Raw genomic sequence first — 27367 nt, 5'->3', positions numbered from 1 at the left:
TTTACATGTATTATTGAATTCAATATAGTTGAGCCAGCCCCGAGGTTTTGGCTGATGCTTTTCTCAAGAGATGATGGTTCCAGCATTATAGACAGCAGTGGAAGTCCATGGCTATAACAGCCTAAAAGGGTCCATTAATAAGGACTGAGGCTGTGAGGCTCCATGGAGTAAGGAAAATAAGAGTTCTGAGTTCTCAACATTACTCATCCTCATATAATGAAATAACCCTAGACATAAGGAATATCCTGTCAAAACCAGATGAATGGCTGGTGTTACCGCATCTCTTTGCTACGCAGAAAATCGTGCGTTCATGTCTGTGTGTATATGTCTGTGTGTGTGTCTATGTCTGTGTGTGTGTGTGTGTGTGTGTGTGTGGACATGTTTAACTATACTGGTGGGGAACAGAAGTCCCCACAAGAATAGTAAACTGATTTTTGTTTGACCAACTGGGGACATTTTGCAAGCCCCCACAAAGAAAAATGCTATTTCTAGGGGGGTTAGGGTTAGAATTAGTGTTAGAATTAGGTTTAGGAGTTAAAGGTTAGGTTTAGGGTTAAAGTTAAGTTTTGGGGTTAAGGTTAGGGTCAGGGTTATGGTTATGGTTAGGGCTAGGGTTAGGAAAACTAGGATTTGGAATGGGAATCAATTGTGTGTCCCCACAAGGTTAGTAAAACAACTGTGTGTGTGTGTTTATGCACGTGTGTGTCTGCATGCGGACGTCCATGTCTGCGTGAGTGACAACCCCTGTATACTGTACCTGTGACAATACCTTGAACTCCATGGGTGTGTACTTCTCGTTCTTTGGTGTGGTGTTGCCCTTGTAGTTGAGGTGGTTGGGCGTGGTTGGGTGTATGATGGCAGACTCCTGCGAGGGCTTGTGGAAGCGCTGGCAGTACACATAGACCAGGAAGGACAGAAGGCCCGCCCCCAGGAAACAGGACACGCCTGTGGCTATCAGGTGCAGAGAGGTGAATACTGGGAAAAAACAACAAAGCAGACAGATGGGAGGAGGTCAGTCAGGATCTCTCTCTCTCTCTCTCTCTCTCTCTCTCTCTCTCTCTCTCTCTCTCTCTCTCTCTCTCTCTCTCTCTCTCTCTCTCTCTCTCTCTCTCTCTCTCTCTCTCTCTCTCTCTTAGTGACAATGAACTCAGGAGTTAGCAAGATATCAAATACATTTTTATTTGTCACATTCGCCAAATAAAACAGGTGTAGACCTTACAGTGAAATGCTTACTTACAAGCCCTTAACCAACAATGTAGTTTTAAGAAAAATAAGTGTTAAGTAAAAATAGATAAGTTAAAAAATAATAATAATTAAAGAGCAGCAGTAAAATAACAGTAGCGAGGCTATATACAGGGGGTACCGGTACTGAGTCAATGTGCGGGGGCACCGGTTAGTCAAGGTAATAACTCCTGAGTGGCGCAGTGGTCTAAGGCACTGCATCGCAGTGCTAACTGTGCCACTAGAGATCCTGGTTCGAATCCAGGCTCTGTCGCCGCCGGCCGCGACCGGGAGACTCATGGGCGGCGCACAATTGGTCCAGGGTAGGGGAGGGAATGGCCGGCAGGGATGTAGCTCAGTTGATAGAGCATGGCGTTTGCAACGGCAGGGTTGTGGGTTCGATTCCCACAGGGGGCCAGTATAAAAAAATTATATGTATTCACTAACTGTAAGTCGCTCTAGATAAGAGCGTCTGCTAAATGACAAAAATGTAATATGTACATGTGGGTAGAGGTAAAGTGACTTTGTATAGATAATAAACAGAGTAGCAGCAGCGTAAAAAGAGGGGGTTGGGTTGGGTAGGGGGGGACAATGCAAATAGTCCAGGTAGCCATTTGATTAGCTGTTCAGGAGACTTATGGCTTGGGGGTAGAAGCTGTTAAGAAGGCGTTTGGACCTAGACTTGGTGCTCCGCTACCGCTTGCCGTGCGATAGCAGAGAGAACATTCTTTGGCAATTTTTAGGGCCTTCCTCTGACACAGCCTGGTATAGAGGTCCTGGATGGCAGGAAGCTTGGCCCCAGTGATGTACTGGGCCGTACGCACTACCCTCTGTAGTGCCTTGCGGTCGGAGGCCCGAGCAGTTGCCATCCCAGGCAGTGATGCAACCAGTCAGGATGCTCTCAATGGTGCAGCTGTATAACCTTTTGAGGATCTGAGGACCCATGCCAAATCTTTTCAGTCTCCTGAGGGTGAATAGGCTTTGTCGTGCCCTCATCACGACTGTCTTGGTGTGTTTGGACCATGATAGTTTGTTGGTAATGTGGACACCAAGGAACTTGAAGCTCTCAACCTGCTCCACTACAGCCCCGTCGATGAGAATGAGGGCGTGCTAGGACCTCCTTTTCCTGTAGTCCACAATCATCTCCTTTGTCTTGGTCACGTTGAGGGGACCAGGCTAGTAAAATGGTGATTCATTCAAGGGTATCAAGCTCCTCCTCCTCAGTGCCCCTGCCGTCTTCCTGGAAGCTGTCCAATGGCGTGGCGGCACAGCCTTGTCAAACCATTACCCTTCCCAGCAGGCTTCCTACACCTCATTCTAATGTCCGTACCCCCTCATGCATATTCCACATCTGATGATTGGTTCAAAGGCTTGTGCAGCATCGCCATGGATTCAGCACGGACATGGTGGTATCCCCCCTCAAAGATAGATTAAAGTGGAGGAGGAGAAGAGGAGAAGGGGGGGTATACCTACAGCGCTCCTATTACCTCCTGCTGACTGAATGAAAGGATTCATGGAACACACACACACACACGTAGGTGGTTGTTAATCCACTTACCTCCGCATTGCTGGTCCTTATCAAAGCCAGACGCAGGGAGAATCACTGCAACACAACACACAGACAGACAGACATACATACATGCAGAGACAGACACACAGTCAGCTACCAGCACATGCACATTCTTACCACCCACAGAAATATCCAAGACATCAGAGTAGACTGTGATTTGAACTGGTAGATGGTACTTACAGAACAGTACACACAGTACAAACAAAGAAACATACATCATGAAACACTAATGAATACTTCAGACAGTTGGGAATGTTGTGCAGACTAGCTTCTATAACGTTTAACAGACACTTAAAGTCAGTCATCAGGAGGGAGAGGGGGAAGGGGAGGGTGTGTGTTTTTAATTGTAACGCGGCCATCCTATGATTACATTTTGGGGCAATTTCGCCTGAGCGAGTGTCACACGCCATAAGAGTGACTTTACGATTTCCATCGCCTTGTCCAAAATTGCAATGAAATTAGATGTGATTTGGGTCCCAAATGGTACCTTATTCCCTATTTAGTGGTATACTTTTGACCAGGACCCATAGACGGGTTGGTTGTTTAGCAACAATGGGGAAAAACAGACAGGGTGGGCTTCGGTTGTTGACAACATGTCAACTATATTTGGTTTCCAATGTTTATTGATAACATAAATACAGTTACACAATGAGCACTTGTCTCTCATGGCAGCTTCTTGTCATTGTGGCTAGCTATCTGGCCACCCAGAACCACAACAACACACAGCCTTCTGCCCCTTCCAAGCGCGCGCATCATTTTTGTGACGTTGTCAGCTAACCTGTCTATAGGGCTCTGTTCAAAAGTAGTGCACTATACAGGGAATAGGGTGCCTTTTGGGACACTAATTGCGTCTGTCTTGTCTCTGGCAGCCGGGGCCGGAAAGATCACTACTCTGTTAAAACTAAAGGAAAGGAAACAGCCTTAACAAGGTCCTCATACGAGGAGCACTCTAAGAAGCCTGCTTTACTGAGACTTGATTAGCACAAATTAAGATAGAAAATCTTATTCTGGTGGGGTGGGGGAAATTTGATTAGATTTTTCATTTTGTCACATGCACAGGGTCACAGATGTAGTTGTAGTGTACAGTGAAATACTTAAGCTCCAAGCTCCAAAAGTGCAGGTGTGAATTAAACAATAATAATAATTTAAAAAATTCCATATGGGCTGGTTTCCCAGACAGATTAAGCCTTGTCATGGATGGACTAAAAAGCACTTTCAATAGAGAATATCCATGCTTTTTTGTATTGGACTAGGCTTAATCTGTGTCCAAGAAACTGTCCCTATGTGTATGATGCGTCTTACTATCTGGTTATTATCTCAGAGTGGTTATGATAATGGTGGAGGTGATGACGAGGATGGTGATGATAATTATGTTTATGAATGATGACGATGATGATGATGATGATGATGATCACGGTTATGATAATGATGATAGTGATGATTATGAACGATGATGATGATCATGATAACGGTTATGATGATGATGTTGGTGGTGATGATGATGACGTATACACTACCGGTCCAAAGTTTTAGAACACCTACTCATTCAAGGTTTTTTTCTTATTTTTACTATTTTCTACATTGTAGAATAATAGTGAAGACATCAAAACTATGAAATAACACATATGGAATCATGTAGTAACCAAAAAAGTGTTAAACAAATCAAAATATATTTGATATTTGAGATTCTTGAAATAGCCACCCATTGCCTTAATGACAGCATTGCACACTCTTGGTATTCTCTCAACCAGCTTCATGAGGTAGTCACCTGGAATGCATTTCAATTAACAGGTGTGCCTTCTTAAAAGTTAATTTGTGGAATTTCTTTCCTTCTTAATGCGTATGAGCCAATCAGTTGTGTTGTGACAAGGTAGGGGTGATATACAGAAGATAGCCCTATTTGGTAAAAGACCAAGTCCACATTATGGCAAGAACAGCTCAAATAAGCAAAGAGAAACGACAGTCCATCATTACTTTAAGACATGAAGGTCAGTCAATACAGAACATTTCAATAACTTTTAAGTTTCTTCAAGTGCAATCACAAAAACCATCAAGCGCTATGATGAAACTGGCTCTCATGAGGACCGCCACAGGAATAAAAGACCCAGAGTTACCTCTGCTGCTGAGGATAAGTTCATTAGAGTTACCAGCCTCAGAAATTGCAGCCCAAATAAATGCTTCACAGAGTTCAAGTAACAGACACATCTCAACATCAACTGTTCAGAGGAGATTATGTGAATCAGGCCTTCATGGTCGAATTGCTACAAAGAAACCACTACTAAAGGACACCAATAATAAGAAGAGACTTGCTTGGGCCAAGAAACACGAGCAATGGACATTAGACCGGTGGAAATTTGTCCTTTGGTCTGCAGTCCAAATTTGAGATTTTTGGTTCCAACCGCCGTGTCTTTGTGAAACGCGGTGTGGGTGAACGGATGATCTCCGCATGTGTAGTTCCCACCGTAAAGCATGGAGGAGGTGGTGTTATGGTGTGGGGGTGCTTTGCTGGTGACACTGTCTGTGATTTATTTAGAATTCAAGGCACACTTAACCAGCATGGCTACCACAGCATTCTGCAGCGATACGCCATCCCATCTGGTTTGGGCTTAGTGGGACTATCATTTGTTTTTCAACAGGACAATGACCCAACACACCTCCAGGCTGTGTACGGGCAATTTGACCAAGAAGGAGAGTGATGGAGTGCTGCATCAGGTGACCTGGCCTCCACAATCTCCCGACCTCAACCAAATTGAGATGGTTTGGGATGAGTCGGACTGCAGAGTGATGGAAAAGCAGCCAACAAGTGCTCAGCATATGTGGGAACTCCTTCAAAACTGTTGAAAAGCATTCCAGTTGAAGCTGGTTGAAAGAATGCCAAGAGTGTGCAAAGCTGTCATCAAGGCAAAGGGTGGCTATTTGATGAATCTCAAATATAAAATATATTTTGATTTGTTTAACACTTTTTTGGTTACTACATGATTCCAAATGTTATATTTCATAGTATTGAGGTCTTCACTATTATTCTACAATGTAGAACATAGTAAAAATAAAGAAAAACCCTTGAATGAGTAGGTGTTCTAAAACGTTTGACCGGTAGTGTATGATGAAGATGTGTATGGCTCACCTGGAATCTCATTGCAGTCCCTGTGCTCAGTGTTGTTTCCCACACAGGGGGCAGATCCTTGAGCCCCACAGACCCGGCTGCGTACCTGAAGCCCTACGTCATCGCATGCTGACCACAGAGACCAGGCCATCCAGCCGCCTCCGCACACACACACGCACGCGCACAAACACACACACACACACACACGACCGTCAGTTCACAGACAAATGACCAAGGACTCACCCTGAGTTGAGGTAACTGCTGCATTCTGAAAATGCCTGGAACCCAACTTGACCACCCAAGCGCATGACAACAAACAAACTAGCCCCATCACAGCACAGCCACAAACAACCCTAGCCATATACAAACAGACCCAAGTAGTTGTGAGGTAAACTGTATTGAGAAAGCAAACCCATAGTTTGTTTAGTGCATAGGCGAGATGTTTGTGTCTACAGCCAAGCGTTAGCCATGTTTCCCGGCCGACAGGCGCCTGTGTACAGTAAATAGGAAAGACCCTCTACCAGAACCCAGTTTCCAACGCATGATGCCAAAAGGCATTCAGCCATTTTGTTTACCTCTCCTATCAGTCAGCCTCTCAGTCACAGGCTGCTGAAGCTGCTCCATGTGCTCTCTGATCTCCCCACGCCAGTCTACATAGAACACCACAATACAACCCCCACGGTACAGCATCCATATTAGGATGGTATTCATATTAGGACAGCCTCAGAGTCACAGGGAGTTGGTGTCCTTGCGACTCTGAGGCTGTCCTAATATGGACACACACACACACACACACACCCTCCTGTCCTCCATTAGTTAGCACAATCTATTTAATCAAGCCATCTCTGACAAGGCCATCAGATTGGCCGGGGACTGACAGACACAAGGTTTTTTGGCTAATTGGAGGTTCACTGTATTTGTAGGGAATAGATTACCAATGTCCTGCCTGTCAGTAAATGTACCGAAGCAGAAAACAGATGAGGACAAGACTTTAGCATGGCAAACTGTGGACGCAAGCAGGGGCACACAAACGAAGGTGAACACACACGCAGGCGTGCAGGCAGGCACACACACACACACACACACACACACACACACACACACACACACACACACACACACACACACACACACACACACACACACACACACACTGCTAACGGGAAGTGTTAGCCCTACGTCAAAAGAGAACATTAACCGCGTGATGCCAAAAGGGGCTGACATGCATCCAAGTCTGCATCCCAGATGGCAACATATTTCTTATATATTTAAAAAAATGTGTAGCTTACGGCACCTGGTATTCCCAGTCCCAATACTAACCAGGCCTGACCCTGAACAGGTGTGTTCAGGGTGATATGGCCACAAGCTTGTGTATATATATTTTGTCGCGTTTTCTCCCTGAATTAGGTCCCTTGGCTCATCTCTGCAACTCCTCAACGGGCTCGGGAGAGGCAAAGGTCGAGTCATGCGTCCTCCAAAACATGACCTACTTCTTATCACACTGCCCGCTTTACCCGGATTTCAGCCTAGGCTGTGGTGGTGCCTTTTGACCGCTGCGCCACCCAGGACCCCTTCCCTGAATGAGCACACACACACACCTTGTGGGGACACACAATTCAGTCCCATTCAAAATCCTATTTTCCCTAACCATAAACCTAACCCTAACCCTTACCCTAACCTTAACCATAAACCTAAAACTAACCCTAGCTCCTAACCATAACCCTAAACCTAATTTTAACCTTAACTATAAACCCCCTAGAAATAGCATTTGACCTTGTGGGGACGAACAAAATGTCCCCAGTTGGTCAAATGTTTTGTTCGTTTACTGTTCTTGGGGGGACTTCTAGTCCCACAAGTATAGTTAAACACACACACACACACACACACACACACACACACACACACACACACACACACACACACACACACACACACACACACACACACACACACACACACACACACACACACACACACACACACACACACACACACACACACACACACACACACACACACACACACACACACACACACACACACACACACACACACACACACACACACACACACACACACACACACACACACACACGTCGCAGCAGGAACACAATAAATAGTGACACTGGCTAGCAAACTCCAGGAAATAAAGAATGGATTAGGATAGGAATCAGATAAAACAAAAAATAAACTCTTTAGACAAGAGATTAGATTAGTATTGTCTCTCATTAGGGCTGTGGGCTTATTCAGAGGAATGTCTTAGCGTAACTTTCTACCAAGGATTAGCTGTAGCTTGCTCACACTGATACACATTACAGAGTCCTATAGGAAGCAGAGGCACTACACAGACTGTGAACAGAGGAACGCACAGAGCAGAGGGCCTGGTTAGATAGACAGTATAAATATCACATCCTATCGTCACACATTATTGGGCAATGAGGTACACTGTCAGACACAATTGGGCTGACTCCAGGCCCCAGCACTGCAGGGAATAGGCATGGGAACTCCGTTTTCCAATATGCACCTCTTTCACACCCCTCTCTGGAGTGACATAACAAGGTGCTGACTGGCACAGTATTGATCAGTGAGTAATTATCATGATAGACTTACAATGCATTGATTAGAGCCAATGATCGTTCTGATGTAAAGGATAGGGAAGCCTGTGACTCTGATGGATGTGTTGTGTGTGTGTGTGTGTGTGTGTGTGTGTGTGTTTGCCTTACCGTCACAGGTGTGTGTGTTGCACAGCGCTTCCTCAGTGTGTAGGCCGATACAGATATCGCCTCCGTTGCCAGCGCTGGGGTTGTTACAGGATCGGGTACGCTGATAGTGCCCTCCACCACAGGGTACCGAACACTGAGACCAGGACGACCAACAGGACCAGGCTCCACTCACTGGACAGGAAAACACACACACACAAACCACACACACGAAAACACTCAACCAAGGTCAGATACCTCTTTCATCACCAACTAGGCAAAAATAAACATATGAAATGCTATTCTCCTCTAGCTGCAGCAGACACACTAAAAGTCTACCTAGAAGATCAGATGGATCAGCCCATTAGAGAACCACTAAGACTCCTGCTGCCCAATGGTCTCTACCCATGTCTGTGATTAAAACACCTCAGAACAACTACCCTGTGCTTAACCCTTCTATAAAGATGAGTGTGTTGTCATTCCCCTCACATTGGCAGTTGCAGTCAGTCTGGCCTTCTGAATGAGAGTGTTTGAGCTGAGAGAGTGAGTGATGAGAAGAGAGAGGTGAGTGAAACAAGGAGGGAGGGAGGGAGTGGAGAGAGGTGAGTGGAGCTGGGCTTGACCCGGACCCCTCGTCTGTCTGCTCTAGAAAACTCAATTTACTCCATTGGATTAGACAGTAGGGACAGTGAAGTGGGGCATGACTGCTTTGGTTGCCTCAAACCGCTCTGGCTGTCTGGCAACTGGGAGTGCATGGCTCAAACCGCTCTGGCTGTCTGGCAACTGGGAGTGCATGGCTCAAACCGCTCTGGCTGTCTGGCAACTGGGAGTGCATGTCTCAAACCGCTCTGGCTGTCTGGCAACTTGAGTGCTTGGTGATGGGACTGGGAGGGATATTTGGGGGAAAGAAGAAAATAGAGAGAGTATCTCAAGAACCAGTAAACAGAAGCCTTGTATATGTATGATAACGGTAGATCAATCAGGACAAGGTCTCATTATAGACATTTCTCTCTCACACTCTCCACCTCGACCTCCATCTCACTCTTGTCAAATCCATTTTCTTTAGCTATCTCCCTCTCCTCTCTCAATCTCACAGTCTCTTTCTCTCAATCAGTACCTCTCTCTGTGTCTCTCTCGCTCTCTCTCTCATTGTCCCTCTTTCTCGCAATCAGGTACCACCCCCCCCCCCCTCACCCCCTGTCACATAATATACAACAGAGGCACAGAGAGCTGGGCTGAGCTGAGCGGAGGTGCAATTAGCTCTAGTTAAAGCAGGCCAACTGCATGATTATGGTGATGATGAGGAGCTTTAGTTCAAACGCTGGACTGACTCAGCTACTGTAACCAAGGACTCCTCTTAGCAGGGTTCTGCTCCGCTGCCATGCTAGCCATTAGCTAATTAATGATCCCCTCAGCATTACTTTAAAGGACTAGCATTAGCATACATGTCTCTCCCCAGGTGATGTGTGTTAGTGTGTATTATGCTAACCACAACTGGAGATGTACAGTACCAGTCAAAAGTTTGGACACACCTACTCATTCTAGGGTTTTTCTTTATTTTTACAATTTTCTACGTTGTAGAATAATAGTGAAGACATCAAAACTATGAAATAACACATATGAAATCATGTAGTAACCATAAAAGTGTTAAACAAATCAAAATATATTTGATATTTAAGATTCTTCAAAGTAGCCACCCTTTGCCTTGATGACAGCTTTGCACACTCTTGTATTCTCTCAACCAGCTTCATGAGGTAGTCACCTGGAATGCATTTTAATTAACAGGTGTGACTTCTTAAAAGTTCATTTGTGGAATTTCTTTCCTTCTTAATGCGTTTGAGCCAATCAGTTGTGTTGTGACAAGGTAGGGGTGGTATACAGAAGATAACCCTATTTGGTAAAATACCAAGTCCATATTATGGCAAGAACAGCTCAAATAAGCAAAGAGAAACGACAGTCCATCATTACTGTAAGACATGAAGGTCAGTCAATCCGGAAAATTTCAAGAACTTTGAAAGTTTCTTCAAGTGCAGTCACAAAAAGCATAATGCGCTATGATGAAACTGGCTTTCATGAGGACCGCGACAGGAAAGAAAGACACAGAGTTACCTCTGCTGCAGAGGATAAGTTCATTAGAGTTAACTCTTCATCGACCTGGCCAAGGCTTTCGACTCTGTCAACCACCGCATTCTTATTGGCAGACTAAATAGCCTTGGTTTCTCAAATGACTGCCTACTTCTCAGATAGAGTTCAATGTGTCAAATCGGAGGGCCTGTTGTCTGGACCTATGGCAGTCTCTATGGGGGTGCCACAGGGTTCAATTCTTGGGCCGACTCTTTTCTCCGTGTATATCAATGATGTCGCTCTTGCTGCTGGTGACTCTCAGATCCACCTCTACGCAGACGGCACCATTTTGTATACATCTGGCCCTTCATTGGACACTGTGTTAACAAACCTCCAAACGAGCTTCAATGCCATTCAACACTCCTTCAGTAGCCTCCAACTGCTCTTAAACACTAGTAAAACTAAATGCATGCTCTTCAATCGAACGCTGCTGGCACCCGTCCACCTGACTAGAATCACCACTCTCGACGGGTCTGACCTAGAGTATGTGGACAACTACAAATACCTAGGTGTCTGGTTAGACTGTAAACTCTCCTTCCAGACTCACATTAAGAATCTCCAATCCAAAGTTAAATCTAGAATCGGCTTCCTATTTCGCAACAAAGCCTCCTTCACTCATGCTGCCAAACATGCCCTCGTAAAACTGACTATCCTACCGATCCTTGACTTCGACGATGTCATTTACAAAATAGCCTCCAACACTCTACTCAGCAAATTGGATGTAGTCTATCACAGTGCCATCCGTTTTGTCTCCAAAGCCCCATACACTACCCAGCACTGTGACCTGTACGCTCTTGTTGGCTGGTCCACACTACATGTTCGTCGTCAAACCCACTGGCTCCAGGCCATCTATAAATCACTGCTGGGCAAATCCCCGCCTTATCTTAGCTCATTGGTCACCATAGCAGCACCCACCCGTAGTCTGCGCTCCAGCAGGTATATCTCACTGGTCATTCCCAAAGCCAACACCTCCTTTGGCCGCCATTCCTTCCAGTTCTCTGCTGCCAATGACTGGAACGAATTGCAAAAATCTCTGAAGCTGGAGACTCTTATCTCCCTCACTAACTTTAAGCATCAGTTGTCAGAGCACCTTACCGATCACTGCACCTGTACACAGCCCATCTGAAATTAGCCCACCCAACTACCTCATCCCTATATTGTTATTTATTTTGCTCTTTTGCACCCCAGTATCTCTATTTGCACATAATCTCTTGCACATCTAGCATTCCAGTGTTAATACTAATTGTAATTATTTTGCACTATAGCCTATTTATTGCCTTACCTCCATAACTTGCTACATTTGCACACACTGTATATATATTTTCTGTTGTATTTTTTGACTTTATGTTTTTTACCCCATATGTAACTCTGTGTTGTTGTTGTTTTTATCGCACTGCTTTGCTTTATCTTGGCCAGGTCGCAGTTGTAAATGAGAACTTGTTCTCAACTGGCTTACCTGGATAAATAAAGGTTACCTCAGATTGCAGCCCAAATAAATGCTTCACAGAGTTCAAGCAACAGACACATTTTGGTTCCAACCGCCTTTGTGAGACAGAGTAGGTGAATGGATGATCTCTGCATGTGTGGTTCCCACCATGAAGCATGGAAGAGGAGGTGTGATGGTGTGGGGGTGCTTTGCTGGTGACACTGTCTGTGATTTATTTAGAATTCAAGGCACACTTAACCAGCATGGCTACCAGAGCATTATGCAGTGATACGCCATCCCATCTGGTTTGCGCTTAGTGGGACTATCATTTGTTTTTCAACAGGACAATGACCCAACACACCTCCAGGCTGTGTAAGGGCTATTTGACCAAGAAGGAGAGTGATGGAGTGCTGCATCAGATGACCTGGCCATCACAATCAACACAATTGAGATGGTTTGGGATGAGTCGGACCGCAGAGTGAAGGAAAAGCATACAGTGCCTTGCAAAAGTATTCATCCCCCTTGGCGTATTTCCTATTTTGTTGCATTGCAACCTGTAATTTAAATGGATTTTATATGGATTTCATGTAATGGACATACACAACATAGTCCAAATTGGTGAAGTGAAATGAAAAAAATAACTTATTTTAAAAAATGATAAAAAATTAATAACGGAAAAGTGTTGCGTGAATATGTATTCACCCCCTTTGCTATGAAGCCCCTAAATAAGATCTGGTGCAACCAATTACCTTTAGAAGTCACATAATTAGTTAAATAAAGTCCACCTGTGTGCAATCTAAGTGTCACATGATCTGTCACATGATCTCAGCATATATACACCTGTTTTGAAAGGCCCCAGAGTCTGCAACACCACTAAGCAGGGGGCACCACCAAGCAAGCGGCACCATGAAGACCAAGGAGCTCTCAAAGTTGTGGAGAAGTACAGATCAGGGTTGGGTTATAAAAAAATATCCAAAACCTTGAACATCCCATGGAGCACCATTAAATCCATTATTAAAAAATGGAAAGAATATGGCAGCACAACAAACCTGCCAAGAGAGGGCCGCCCACCAAAACTCACGGACCAGGCAAGAAGGGCATTAATCAGAGAGGCAACAAAGAGACCAAAGATAACCCTGAAGGAGCTGCAAAGCTCCACAGCGGAGATTGGGAGTATCTGTCCATAGGACCACTTTAAGCCGTACACTCCACAGAGCTAGGCTTTACAGAAGAGTGGCCAGAAAAAAAGCCATTGCTTAAAGAAAAAAAGAAGCAAACACATTTGGTGTTCGCCAAAAGGCATGTGGGAGACTCCCCAAACATATGGAAGAAGGTGCTCTGGTCAGATGAGACTAAAATTGAGCTTTTTGGCTATCAAGGAAAACGCTATGTCTGGCACAAACCCAACACCTCTCATCACTCCGAGAACACCATCACTCCAGAACATTCATCGGCAGGGACTGGGAAACTGGTCAGAATTTAAGGAATGATGGATGGCGCTAAATACAGGGAAATTCTTGAGGGAAACCTGTTGCCGTCTTCCAGAGATTTGAGACTGGGACAGAGGTTCACCTTCCAGCAGGACAATGACCCTAAGCATATTGCTAAAGCAAGACTCGAGTGGTTGAAGGGGAAACATTTAAATGTCTTGGAATGGCCTAGTCAAAGCCCAGACCTCAATCCAATTGAGAATATGTGGTATGACTTAAATATTGCTGTATACCAGCAGAACCCATCCAACTTGAAGGAGCTGGAGCAGTTTTGCCTTGTAGAATGGGATAAATTCCCAGTGGCTAGATGTGCCACCTTATAGAGACATACCCCAAGAGACTTGCAGCTGTAATTGCTACAGAATGTGGCTCTACAAAGTATGACTTTGGGAGGGGGGGGGGGGGGGGGGGGGGGGTGAATAGTTATGCACGCTCAAGTTTCTTTTTCTTGTTTGTTTCACAATAAAAAATATTTTGCATCTTCAAAGTGGTAGGCATGTTGTGTAAATCAAATGATACAACCCCCCAAAAAATCTATTTTAATTCCAGGTTGTAAGGCAACAAAATAGGAAAAATGCCACGGGGGTGAATACTTTCACTGTATGTGGGAATTCCTTCAAGACTGTTGGAGAAGCATTCCAGGTGAAGCTGGTTGAGAGAATGCCAAGAGTGTGCAAAGCTGTCATCAAGGCAAAGGGTGGCTACTTTGAAGAATCTAAAATCTAAAATATATTTTGATTTGTTTAACACTTTTTTGGTTACTACATGATTCCATATGTGTTATTTCATAGTTTTGATGTCTTCACTATTATTCTACAATGTAGAAAATAGTAAAAATAAAGAAAAACCCTTGAATGAGTAGGTGTGTCCAAACTTTTGACTGGTACTGTAGTTATGGGAGCTGTGTGTGTATGTGTGTGGTGTGTGTGGTGTGTGTGGTGTGTGGTGTGTGGTGTGTGGTGTGTGGTGTGTGGTGTGTGGTGTGTGTGTGTGTGTGTGTGTGTGTGTGTGTGTACGTGTGTACGTGTGTACGTGTGTACGTGTGTACGTGTGTACGTGTATACGTGTATACCTGCCAGACTGAAGACTGTCCCAATACGTAACAGTGCATAACAGTGTGTTTGTGAGTGTGCGCATGTTCTTTTCCCCTTTACCTGGGCAGGCCTGAGAGTTGCAGTCCTGGTACTCTACTGGTGAACCCCTGCAGGCTGGAGGGGCAACCTTGCCCTCTGGGGTGGCACAGGTGCGCTTGCGGGTACGGTACCCCTTGGCACAGTCTTGGGAGCAGGCGGACCACGTCTCCCATGACGACCAGCCGGAGCCCACCACTCGTACCACAGGGGTCCTCAGGAGGTCCTCCACTAGAGCTAAAGGAAAGGGTTAATACACAGGTTAATGGTCTACTCAATACACTGGATCACTTGTACTTCTACATTACACAGGTCATAGAGTACTACAGTAGCAGTGTATGTCATATATGTCTATGTAATAGCTCACACATACAGGGGACAGGTCATTGAGACCAGGCCAGGGAACCAATTGCAACCAGGCTCTCTTTAGACTGAAACACACTCCCATACCCACCCTGGTCCATTCCCAAGCTATTCAGGTTCTTCAATCCTGCCTCCATGCTGAGTCATACAACTGAGAAATAATCTCCTCTCTGTGCTGAGGAAGTACTTTATTCATATCTGTGCCATTACTCAAGTCAGCTCTGGTCTTAGTCTGGCTAGACTGTGACACCATGTTGGGCAGTGTTTTAGTGTTTTGCAGTGACGTCGCTGACTGAATATACATGTATATGCAGCAGACAGAGCCACATGACCAGAGAGAGAGACAGAGAGAGTGCTTCTGTCACCAACCAAGGAGGGCCTACAGCAGCACCTAGATCTTCTGCACAGATTCTGTCAGACCTGGGCCCTGACAGTAAATCTCTGTAAGACAAAAATAATGGTGTTCCAAAAAAGGTCCAGTTGCCAGGACCACAAATACAAATTCCATCTAGAAACCGTTGCCCTAGACCACACAAAAAACTATACATACCTCGGCCTAAACATCAGCGCCACAGGTAACTTCCACAAAGCTGTGAACGATCTGAGAGACAAGGCAAGAAGGGCCTTCTATGCCATCAAAAGGAACATAAAATTTGACATACCAATTAGGATCTGGTTAAAAATACTTGAATCAGTTATAGAACCCATTGCCCTTTATGGTTCTGAGGTCTGGGGTCCGCTCACCAACCAAGAATTCACAAAATGTGACAAACACCAAATTGAGACTCTGCATGCAGAATTCTGCAAAAACATCCTCCGTGTACAACGTAAAACACCAAATAATGCATGCAGAGCAGAATTAGGCCAATACCCGCTAATTATCAAAATCCAGAAAAGAGCTTTGACTATGTACAGACTCAGTGAGCATAGCCTTGCTATTGAGAAAGGCCGCCGTAGGCAGACCTGGCTCTCAAGAGAAGACAGGCTATGTGCACACTGCCCACAAAATGAGGTGGAAACTGAGCTGCACTTCCTAACCTCCTGCCAAATGTATGACCATATTAGAGACACATATTTCCCTCAGATTACAGCGATCCACAAAGAATTCGAAAACAAACCCAATTTTGATAAACTCCCTTATCTACTGGGTGAAAAACCACATTGTGCCATCACAGCTGCAAGATTTGTGACCTGTTGCCACAAGAAAAGGGCAACCAGTGAAGAACAAACACCATTGTAAATACAACCCATATTTATGTTTATTTATTTTCCCATTTGTACTTTAACTATTTGCACATTGTTACAACACTGTATATATACATAATATGACATTTGAAATGTCTTTATTATTTTGAAACTTCTGAGTGTAATGTTTACTGTTAATATTTATTGTTTATTTCACTTTTGTTTACTATCTACTTCACTTGCTTTGGCAATGTTAACACACATTTCCCATGCCAATAAAGCCCTTAAATTGAAATTGAAATTGAATTGAATTATTATATTATTATTATATTATATATATTATATTATATTATATATATTATAATTGAGAGAGAGAGAGAGAGAGAGAGAGAGAGAGAGAGAGAGAGAGAGAGAGAGAGAGCGAGAGCAGATGAGCTCTGGCATTTTTCAGCATGTTTTTACAAAAAGATAGATTTAGAGTTAGATATACTTGGATTTTCGGCAAGGACATATACAGGATACTACCCTCCACAACATAACCTTCACTCCAAATAAAAACTCCAAACCTACAACCTGATTTTGGACAAAATTACCTGGAAGGATTCCTACTACCAAAGATTCTTATTTCCAAGTTATACAGTAAATACTCTGGCAAACAAACAACAGAAACCTGAAAACACCATCCAACCTGGAACTGAGTAGGTCATGTTTAGTCTGAAGCTACTTTTAAAGCCAAGAAGAAAAATACATTACAATGATATATTTTACTTTATAATGACTGAATGCTAAGTTAAGACTACCAAGCTTGCTAGGACAGTACATATCTGACTGCAACATCAATTAGCACTGAGGTGTGAAGTGAGAGGTGTCAAAGCCCTTGAGCCCAACAATGGCAGGAGAGTTCCACATTCTACCCCACCCAAATGCAGAGGCCTTTGAAGCCCCCTCCCGCTGCTCAGAGGTCATTACAATACAGTATCCGCTGGATGTAAAAAATGACAAGGCACGAAAAGAGTACAAAAAGAAGCTCCTTGTGGAAAATCAAGAGACACTTTTTGTTGAGTAATATAAAAATGGGAACATAAGCAACTTAATTTTCCACACAGACTATCACCTGGCATGGCGCAGTGCTATATTAACACACTACCCCTCTGTTAAAACTCAGGATACTAGACAAAGAGGACTCTGAGTCAGCCAATGTAAATCTGTACAAATCTGGAACAGTAATGGTACAGGGCAACCCCAAACAGTTTCAGCTGGACTTTCACATAATCAAAGAGATAGCTCAGCAGGATAAGCTCTCTCTTGAAAAAGATACCCCCACCCCAAGCGTGTCAGACCAGACCTCTTCATTATACAACCCCACAGACGAGTATCCCAAGTGGAAAGTCAACCTCCCAGCACAGAGTACTAATCCCTCATTGAAATGAAGGATAAATTCACCCAGCTGGAGGTAAGGCTGGTGGAGCTGGAACAGCAGGTGAACACACTCCAGTCAGTACAAAAAATAGTCCAGCTCAACAATACCCCCTCAACCAGACCTAGAGAGCTGGAGTTGGAGAGAGACTTGACTGCACTCTGGACTGTGGTGAGACAACATCAACAGGAGAAAGAGCAGGAGTAGGAGAAGAACAGAGCACTAGAGGAGAGGATCAGAGTGCTGGAGGAGAAGGTGAGAACGATGACGTGTGACAGAGAACAACCTATTAGAGAGCTGTCCACCCCTGCAGAGAAGCCAGCAGAACAGCCCACCCTCAGACCCTGACCAAAGTCTCAACACCACAGCAGAACAGTCCGCCATAGACCCTGACCATAGCCTCAACATCACAGCAGGACAGACACCCCCTCTGAGCACCCCCCTGTCAGCCACCCTGATAGCCCTCCTGACAACCCCCCCACACCCACTGAGGACATACACAAACCACAGATTGTCCTCCTTATGGACTCAAACGGGATATATATACAAGAAAACATTTTTTATCCCAAACACACAGTGTCTAAACTCTGGTGTCCAAACACCCAGCGCGTCCTAGACATTCTGTCTGAGGACCAACTAGGGTCACCCAGCCACATAATAATACACACAGGCACAAACGACCTGAGAACATGGCAGGAAAGTGTGGCCACAGCACTCAAGGGAGTGATTGAAAAAGCTTCTTCTACTTTCCCCAATGCACAAGTGGTTATCTCTACCCTGCTACCACGAAAATACTTCCACCCTGCTACCATACATACATATATACAGTGGGTAAACGCAAGTATTTCCCATGACTGTGCCTCAAAACCAAATGTCTACCTGGCCCACCACTCCACCCTAGACTTGAACAGCCTTTACGACCAGGTCCACCTATACAAGGCAGCAGTGCCCACCTTCGCCCGGACCCTAAAGGATATCGCCCTCAACCGCAGACCCAACACCTCACACAGGAGCAACAGATCAACAGACATCCCGCCCTGACCAGCGAGACACTCTCCCAGACCTCAGAGAGGACCTACATCCAGACCACAGCACCACCAGCCACATCCACACCCCCACCCCAACCAAACAACACCCCCCCAAGTCAACCATGCCCACACCCCATTTAGGCCCCCTCAGATCAGACCTATGCCCCTCCTACCCACCCCAAGCCCCCCACTCCCCCAAAGAGGTTCTCAACATGATAGTCACACATATACCCAGGCCGTGAGCAGGCAAACAGGCCCAACCCCCACTCTTACACTAGCCCAAGCCAATGGCATGTACCAGATGCTCACCAGGCTCTGCTCACACTTACTGGTCTGAGGCCAAACCACATGACTAACAACATTGGACACTTTATGGAACAGAAAGCCTTCACTATCTCATCCTGGAATATCCAAGGCCTGAGGTCATCTGCCCTTGGCCTAAAGAGCAGGAACCTGGACTTCACCAAATAAATCAGAAATACAGTCATTGTCATCCTACAAGAAACATTGTATAGAGGAAACGGACCCACTGGTTGCCCTCTAGGTTGCAGAGAGCTGGTAGTCCCATCCACCAAACTACCAGCTGTGAAACAGGGAAGGGACTCAGAGAGTATGCTAATTTGGTATAGAGCAGACCTAACTCACTCTATTAAATTAGTCAAAACAGGAACATTTTACATCTGACTAGAAATTAATAATGAAATTATCTCAACAGAGAAAAATGTCCTCATGTGTGCTACCTATATCCCCCCACTAGAATCCCCATACTTTAACGATGACAGCTTCTCCATGTCAAGGTAGATGTAGGTGGGTGTGGTGGTGGAATCAGGCGCAGGACGCAGAACGTTAGTCCAACAGACTTTAGTTGATGCACACGAAAACAATCACAAACAAACGCCCTGAGGCGAGACTCCGCACGTAGGCGAAAATAACGGGCGCACTAACAGGTGCAACAAAAACACTCCAAACAATGGAGAATATAGCTCAACCGAGCAAACAGTAGAAATCCAGCCTACCGGCACGACAGTAAAACAATCACACACAAACACTAGACAAACACAACGAGAACTTATAGGACACTAATTACACTAAACGATAACAGGTGTACAACAATCAGACAAAAGCAAACGAACATAGAAACATACAACGGTGGCAGCTAGTATTCCGGAGACGACAAACGCCGAAGCCTGCCCGAGCAAGGAAGAGAGGCAGCCTCGGCCGAAACCGTGACACTCCATCCTAGAGGGGGAGATCAACCATTTCCAGGCCCAGGGACAGGTACTAGTCTGTGGCGACCTAAATGCCAGAACTTGACAAGAATCTGACACTCTCAGCACACAGGGGGACAAACACCTACCTGGAGGTGACAGTATTGCCTCCCAAATATGCCCCCCTAGACACAACTACGCCAAAACAACCAACAAAAATGGGTCACAACTGCTGCAGCTCTGTCGCATGCTGGGTCTGTACATAGTCAATGGTAGGCTTCGAGGGGACTCTTACGGTAGGTACACCTACAGCTCATCCCTTGCCAGTAGTACCGTAGATTACTTTATCACTGACCTCAACCCAGAGTCTCTCAGAGCGTTCACAGTCAGTCCACTGACAGCCCTATCAGACCACAATAAGATCACAGTCTACCTGAACAGAGCAATACTCAATCATGAGGCATCAAAGACAAAGGGACTGCAGAATATTAAGAAATGCTATAGATGGAAGGAAAGTAGTGTAGAAACCTACCAAAAAACAATTAGGCAACAACAAATTCCATATTTTTTAGACAACTTCCTGGACAAAACATTCCACTGTAATAGTGAAGGTGTAAACTTGTCAGTTGAAAGCCTAAACAGTATATGTGACTCATTTCAGGAAACTAGGCGCTTTACTTCTTCACAGGAGTGCCATTTGAATGTTAGCTTTTCTTAAAAATCAAAATGCGTTTTTTGGCAGAAATGGCTTCTGGAACATGTGAACTGTCATGTGTCTTAATAACAAGACACCTGAACATGGCTACCCTGCCTACCCTGGCCAGCCTGGTCACTGTCAGCCAGCTACAGTTAATCGATGCAGACAGAGGACGGAGAACATTAAAAAATATATATTTATTTTATTTCACCTTTATTTAACCAGGTAAGCCAGTTGAGAGTTCTCATTTACAACTGCGACCTGGCCAAGATAAAGCAAAGCAGTGCGATAAAAACAACAACAACACAGAGTTACATATGGAATAAACAAATCGTACAGTCAATAACACAATATAAAATCTATATACAGTGTGTGCAAATGTTCTAAGTTATGGAGGTAAGGTAATAAATAGGCCATAGTGCAAAATAATTACAATTTAGTATTAACACTGGAGTGATACAGTAGGGGAAAAAAGTATTTAGTCAGCCACCAATTGTGCAAGTTCTCCCACTTAAAAAGATGAGAGAGGCCTGTAATTTTCATCATAGGTACACGTCAACTATGACAGACAAATTGAGAAGAAAAAAATCCAGAAAATCACATTGTAGGATTTTTTATGAATTTATTTGCAAATTATGGTGGAAAATAAGTATTTGGTCACCTACAAACAAGCAATATTTCTGGCTCTCACAGACCTGTAACTTCTTCTTTAAGAGGCTCCTCTGTCCTCCACTCGTTACCTGTATTAATGGCACCTGTTTGAACTTGTTATCAGTATAAAAGACACCTGTCCACAACCTCAAACAGTCACACTCCAAACTCCACTATGGCCAAGACCAAAGAGCTGTCAAAGGACACCAGAAACAAAATTGTAGACCTGCACCAGGCTGGGAAGACTGAATCTGCAATAGATAAGCAGCTTGGTTTGAATAAATCAACTGTGGGAGCAATTATTAGGAAATGGAAGACATACAAGACCACTGATAATCTCCCTCGATCTGGGGCTCCACGCAAGATCTCACCCCGTGGGGTCAAAATGATCACAAGAACGGTGAGCAAAAATCCCAGAACCACACGGGGGGACCTAGTGAATGACCTTTAGAGAGCTGGGACCAAAGTAACAAAGCCTACCATCAGTAACACACTACGCCGCCAGGGACTCAAATCCTGCAGTGCCAGACGTGTCCCCTGCTTAAGCCAGTACATGTCCAGGCCCGTCTGAAGTTTGCTAGAGTGCATTTGGATGATCCAGAAGAGGATTGGGAGAATGTCATATGGTCAGATGAAACCAAAATAGAACTTTTTGGTAAAAACTCAACTCGTCGTGTTTGGAGGACAAAGAATGCTGAGTTGCATCCAAAGAACACCATACCTACTGTGAAGCATGGGGGTGGAAACATCATGCTTTGGGGCTGTTTTTCTGCAAAGGGACCAGGACGACTGATCCGTGTAAAGGAAAGAATGAATGGGGCCATGTATCGTGAGATTTTGAGTGAAAACCTCCTTCCATCAGCAAGGGCATTGAAGATGAAACGTGGCTGGGTCTTTCAGCATGACAATGATCCCAAACACACCACCCGGGCAACGAAGGAGTGGCTTCGTAAGAAGCATTTCAAGGTCCTGGAGTGGCCTAGCCAGTCTCCAGACCTCAACCCCATAGAACATCTTTGGAGGGAGTTGAAAGTCTGTGTTGCCCAGCGACAGCCCCAAAACATCACTGCTCTAGAGGAGATCTGCATGGAGGAATGGGCCAAAATACCAGCAATAGTGTGTGAAAACCTTGTGAAGACTTACAGAAAACGTTTGACCTGTGTCATTGCCAACAATGGGTACATAACAAAGTATTGAGAAACTTTTGTTATTGACCAAATACTTATTTTCCACCATAATTTGCAAATAAATTCATTAAAAATCCTACAATGTGATTTTCTGGATTTTTTTTCTCCTCATTTTGTCTGTCATAGTTGACGTGTACCTATGATGAAAATTACAGGCCTCTCGCATCTTTTTAAGTGGGAGAACTTGCACAATTGGTGGCTGACTAAATACTTTTTTCCCCCACTGTATTTCTAGTGATCAGTCTGATCACCCAGGGGGAAGATACAGTACGGTGACTATGTTTGGGCAGTTTATCCTCATAATGCTTTGAGAAGAGCCGAAGAAAAATGATTGGTGTTGGACAGGTGTATTATTTTCATCCATGCCTCACTTGGTGTAAAGCCACACCAACAACTTAGCTAGCAACACCCAAAGCCGCTATGATTGACAAGCACTCACTGTCGGTCTCGCAGGTGGCCGTGCCGTCGTTGGGGCAGAAGCGGGTCTCTACTTTGCGTCGTCCAATCTGCAGCTCGTGGGGGTCTGCCAGCTGGGCGCGGCACATATAGCGCATCCTCTGCTCTTGGCGGGCTCCGCCCTGCGTCACGTTGACAGGCATCCATGGGGTCCAGGGGGTGTTCCTCTTCACCTCTGGACACGCCTCCAGGTTACACGCCTTGTACTCCTGGAAAGGGGGGAGAGGGATAGGAGGTGGGGGGAGAGGGAGACGGAGAGACAGAGAGAAAGTGAGGTAATTATTATAAAATATGTTTTTTTCTAAATGTTTTACTGAGAGTTATTTGCTTCATAACACTTTAATTGGACTCATAATGAAAGTAATTAAATCCTCAGCTTTGAGCATGTTTGAGAGTCCACTGTAGGAAGCCCAACTTGAGTGAGAGGAAGGGGAGAGGAGGGAAAGCCTTTCAGCTCAAACTGAATTTCAGTCAACTGAAACCAGTCAAAACTGAACTGAACCCTAACTTCACACATCCCACGGAGAGAAAGGAGTCTTGTATGAAAGGGGAGGTAAGTATGGCATGGATTTCTGCATACCAGTGCGCAACCTGGGCAGCTGTTCCCGTTCTCACAGCTCCTGACCCTGGAGTGGACCCCTCCTCCACACTCTGCACTGCACTTAGCCCAGGCACCCCACAGGGACCAAAAGATAGGCTGGGGACACGACACACCCTCGTTACAGAACCTAGAGAGAAGTGGAGAGGAGAGGAGAGGAGAGGAGAGGAGAGGAGAGGAGAGGAGAGGAGAGGAGAGGAGAGGAGAGGAGAGGAGAGGAGAGGAGAGGAGAGGAGAGGAGAGGAGAGGAGAGGAGAGGAGAGGAACTTTGTTGTCCATTTTGTGAGAAATTGAAATGTGTCTTCTGCCTCACATGAGAGGCACTGGCGTGTGTAAGAGGGCTGACATTTACCTAAGACCGTCATCCCCCAAAAGATACATAGGACAGATACTGTTACTGAAAAGTGCACGTCATGTCTCATAAATGAATCATAAAGGTCATTCCTTCATAAATGGCAACCGTAAATGTTTAAGAGTTTTGCTCTTTTGAGTCAAACAAACACTGTTAAATTATTTGCCAAAGAAATGACATTTGATAAAAGTATGACAAAACCAAAGTTTGTTCACATAGCTCTCTCTCAAATAGACCTTCCATCTCCTCTCACCTCTCGTCCCTGACCGGGCCCACACACACACGTCCCCCATGTCGGGGCGACGGGTTGTTGCAGGAGCGCTGGCGCATCTCAAACCCCGTTCCACAGGTGGTGCTGCATTGTCCCCATGACGACCATGGTGTCCATCCTCCGTTTCTGTGGCAACAGAAATGTGATGTTATTAAAGAAGGTTTAAAGAATCCCAAACATGCCAATACTAATTTCAGATTAGTTTTTTACCAAAAAATGTAAGAAACGTTCTACAGTGAGGGAAAAAAGTATTTGATCCCCTGCTGATTTTGTACGTTTGCCCACTGACAAAGAAATGATCAGTCTATACTTTTAATGGTAGGTTTATTTGAACAGTGAGAGACAGAATAACAACAAAAAAATCCAGAAAAATGCATGTCAAAAATTTTATAAATTGATTTGCATTTTAATGAGGGAAATAAGTATTTTACCCCCTCTCAATCAGAAAGATTTATGGCTCCCATGTGTCTTTTATACAGGTAACGAGCTGAGATTAGGAGCACACTCTTAAAGGGAGTGCTCCTAATCTCAGTTTGTTACCCGTATTAAAAGACACCTGTCCACAGAAGCAATCAATCAATCAGATTCCAAACTCTCCACCATGGCCAAGACCAAAGAGCTCTCCAAGGATGTCAGGGACAAGATTGTAGACCTACACAAGGCTGGAATGGGCTACAAGACCATCGCCAAGCAGCTTGGTGCGATTATTCGCAAATAGAAGAAACACAAAATAACTGTCAATCTCCCTCGGCCTGGGGCTCCATGCAAGATCTCACCTTGTGGAGTTGCAATGATCATGAGAACGGTGAGGAAACTACACGGGAGAATCTTGTCAATTATCTTTTATTTATTTTTTATTTCACCTTTATTTGACCAGGTAGGCCAGTTGACAACAAGTTCTCATTTACAACTGCGCCCTGGCCAAGATAAAGCAAAGCAGTGCGATAAAAACAACAACACAGAGTTACATATGGGGTAAACAAAACATAAAGTAAAAATTACAACAGTATAAATATAATATACAGTGTGTGCGAATGTAGTAAGTTATGGAGGTAAGGTAATAAATAGGCTATAGTGCAAAATAGTTACAATTTCGTATAATACTGTAATGATAGATGTGCAAAAGATGATGTGCAAATAGAGATACTGGGGTGCAAATTAGCAAAATAAATAACAATATAGGGATGAGGTAGTTGGGTGGGCTAATTTCAGAAAGGCTGTGTACAGGTGCAGTGATCGGTAAGCTGCTCTGACAACTGACGCTTAAAGTTAGTGAGGGAGATAAGAGTCTCCAGCTTCAGAGATTTTTGCAGTTCGTTCCAGTCATTGGCAGCAGAGAACTGGAAGGAATGGCGGCCAAAGGAGGTGTTGGCTTTGGGGATGACCAGTGAGATATACCTGCTGGAGCGCAGACTACGGGTGGGTGTTGCTATGGTGACCAGTGAGCTAAGATAAGACGGGGATTTGCCTAGCAGTGATTTATAGATGACCTGGAGCCAGTGGGTTTGGCGACGAATATGAAGTGAGGGCCAGCCAACAAGAGCGTACAGGTCACAACGGTGGGTAGTATATGGGGCTTTGGTGACAAAACGGATTGCACTGTGATAGACTACATCCAATTTGCTGAGTAGGGTGTTGGAGGCTATTTTGTAAATGACATCGTCGAAGTCAAGGATCGGTAAGATAGTCAGTTTTACGAGGGCATGTTTGGCAGCATGAGTGACGGAGGCTTTGTTGCGAAATAGGAAGCCGATTCTAGATCTAACTTTTGATTGGAGATGCTTAATGTGAGTCTGGAAGGAGAGTTTACAGTCTAACCAGACACCTAGGTATTTGTAGTTGTCCACATACTCTAGGTCAGACCCGCTGAGAGTAGTGATTCTAGTCGGGTGGGCGGGTGCAAGCAGCGTTCGGTTGAAGAGCATACATTTAGTTTTACTAGTGTTTAAGAGCAGTTGGAGGCTACGGAAGGAGTGTTGTATGGCATTGAAGCTCGTTTGGAGGTTTGTTAACACAGTGTCCAATGAAGGACCAGATGTATACAAAATGGTGTCGTCCACATAGAGGTGGATCCGAGCGTCACCAGCAGCAAGAGCGACATCATTGATATACACAGAGAATAGAGTCGGCCCGAGAATTGAACCCTGTGGCACGCCCATAGAGACGGCCAGAGGTCCAGACAACAGGCCCTCCGATTTGACACATTGAACTCTATCTGAGAAGTAGCTGGTGAACCAGGCGAGGCAGTCATTAGAGAAACCAAGGCTATTTAGTCTGCTAATAAGAATGCAGTGGTTGACAGAGTCGAAAGCCTTGGCCAGGTCGATGATGATGGCTGCGCAGTACTGTCTTTTATCGATCGCGTTTATAATATCGTTTAGGACCTTGAGCGTGATCTCAAGGCAGCTGGGATCATAGTCACCAAGAAAACAATTGGTAACACACTACGCCGTGAAGGACTGAAATCCTGAATCGCCCGCAAGGTCCCCCTGCTCAAGAAAGCACATATACAGGCCCGTCTGAAGTTTGCCAATGAACATCTGAATGATTCAGAGGAGAACTGGGTGAAAGTGGTCAGATGAGACCAAAATCGAGCTCTTTGCCATCAACTCAACTCGCCGTGTTTGGAGGAGGAGGAATGCTGCCTATGACCCCAAGAACACCATCCCCACCGTCAAACATGGAGGTGGAAACATTATGCTTTGGGGGTGTTTTTCTGCTAAGGGAACAGGACAACTTCACCGCATCAAAGGGACGATGGACGGGGTCATGTACCGTCAAATCTTGGGTGAGAACCTCCTTCCCTCAGCCAGGGCATTGAAAATGGGTTGTGGATGGGTATTCCAGCATGAAAATGACCCAAAACACCCGGCCAAGGCAACAAAGGAGTGGCTCAAGAAGAAGCACATTAAGGTCCTGGAGTGGCCTAGCCAGTCTCCAGACCTTAATCCCATAGAAAATCTGTGGAGGGAGCTGAAGGTTCGAGTTGCCAAACGTCAGCCTCGAAACCTTAATGACTTGGAGAAGATCTGCAAAGAGGAGTGGGATAAAATCCCTCCTGAGATGTGTGCAAACCTGGTGGCCAACTACAAGAAACATCTGACCTCTGTGATTGCCAACAAGGGTTTTGCCACCAAGTACTAAGTCATGTTTTGCAGAGGGGTCAAATACTTATTTCCCTCATTAAAATG

At 44.9% G+C, this 27367-nt stretch overlaps 1 protein-coding gene across 1 annotated transcript in view; it reads right to left on the bottom strand.

Moving 5' to 3' along the window:
- Nucleotides 1-27367, bottom strand: part of LOC311128998 (semaphorin-5B-like) — a 267133-nt gene that overhangs the window by 8817 nt on the left and 230949 nt on the right. The window contains exons 15-23 of the mRNA XM_084161231.1: nt 24159-24302; nt 23536-23683; nt 22939-23164; nt 14788-15000; nt 8618-8788; nt 6470-6544; nt 5916-6053; nt 2780-2824; nt 758-975 (exon numbers count right to left, since the gene is read on the bottom strand). Coding sequence (XP_084017357.1) covers nt 758-975; nt 2780-2824; nt 5916-6053; nt 6470-6544; nt 8618-8788; nt 14788-15000; nt 22939-23164; nt 23536-23683; nt 24159-24302 — 1378 coding nt within the window. The remainder of the gene's footprint in view (nt 1-757; nt 976-2779; nt 2825-5915; nt 6054-6469; nt 6545-8617; nt 8789-14787; nt 15001-22938; nt 23165-23535; nt 23684-24158; nt 24303-27367) is intronic.

The sequence above is a fragment of the Coregonus lavaretus genome (genome assembly GCF_964263955.1).
Source record: "Coregonus lavaretus genome assembly, chromosome: 5".
In the NCBI taxonomy this organism is placed as follows: domain Eukaryota; kingdom Metazoa; phylum Chordata; class Actinopteri; order Salmoniformes; family Salmonidae; genus Coregonus; species Coregonus lavaretus.
The sequence above is the reverse complement of the archived record's forward strand: the minus strand, read 5'-3'. Positions and strand labels throughout refer to the sequence as shown.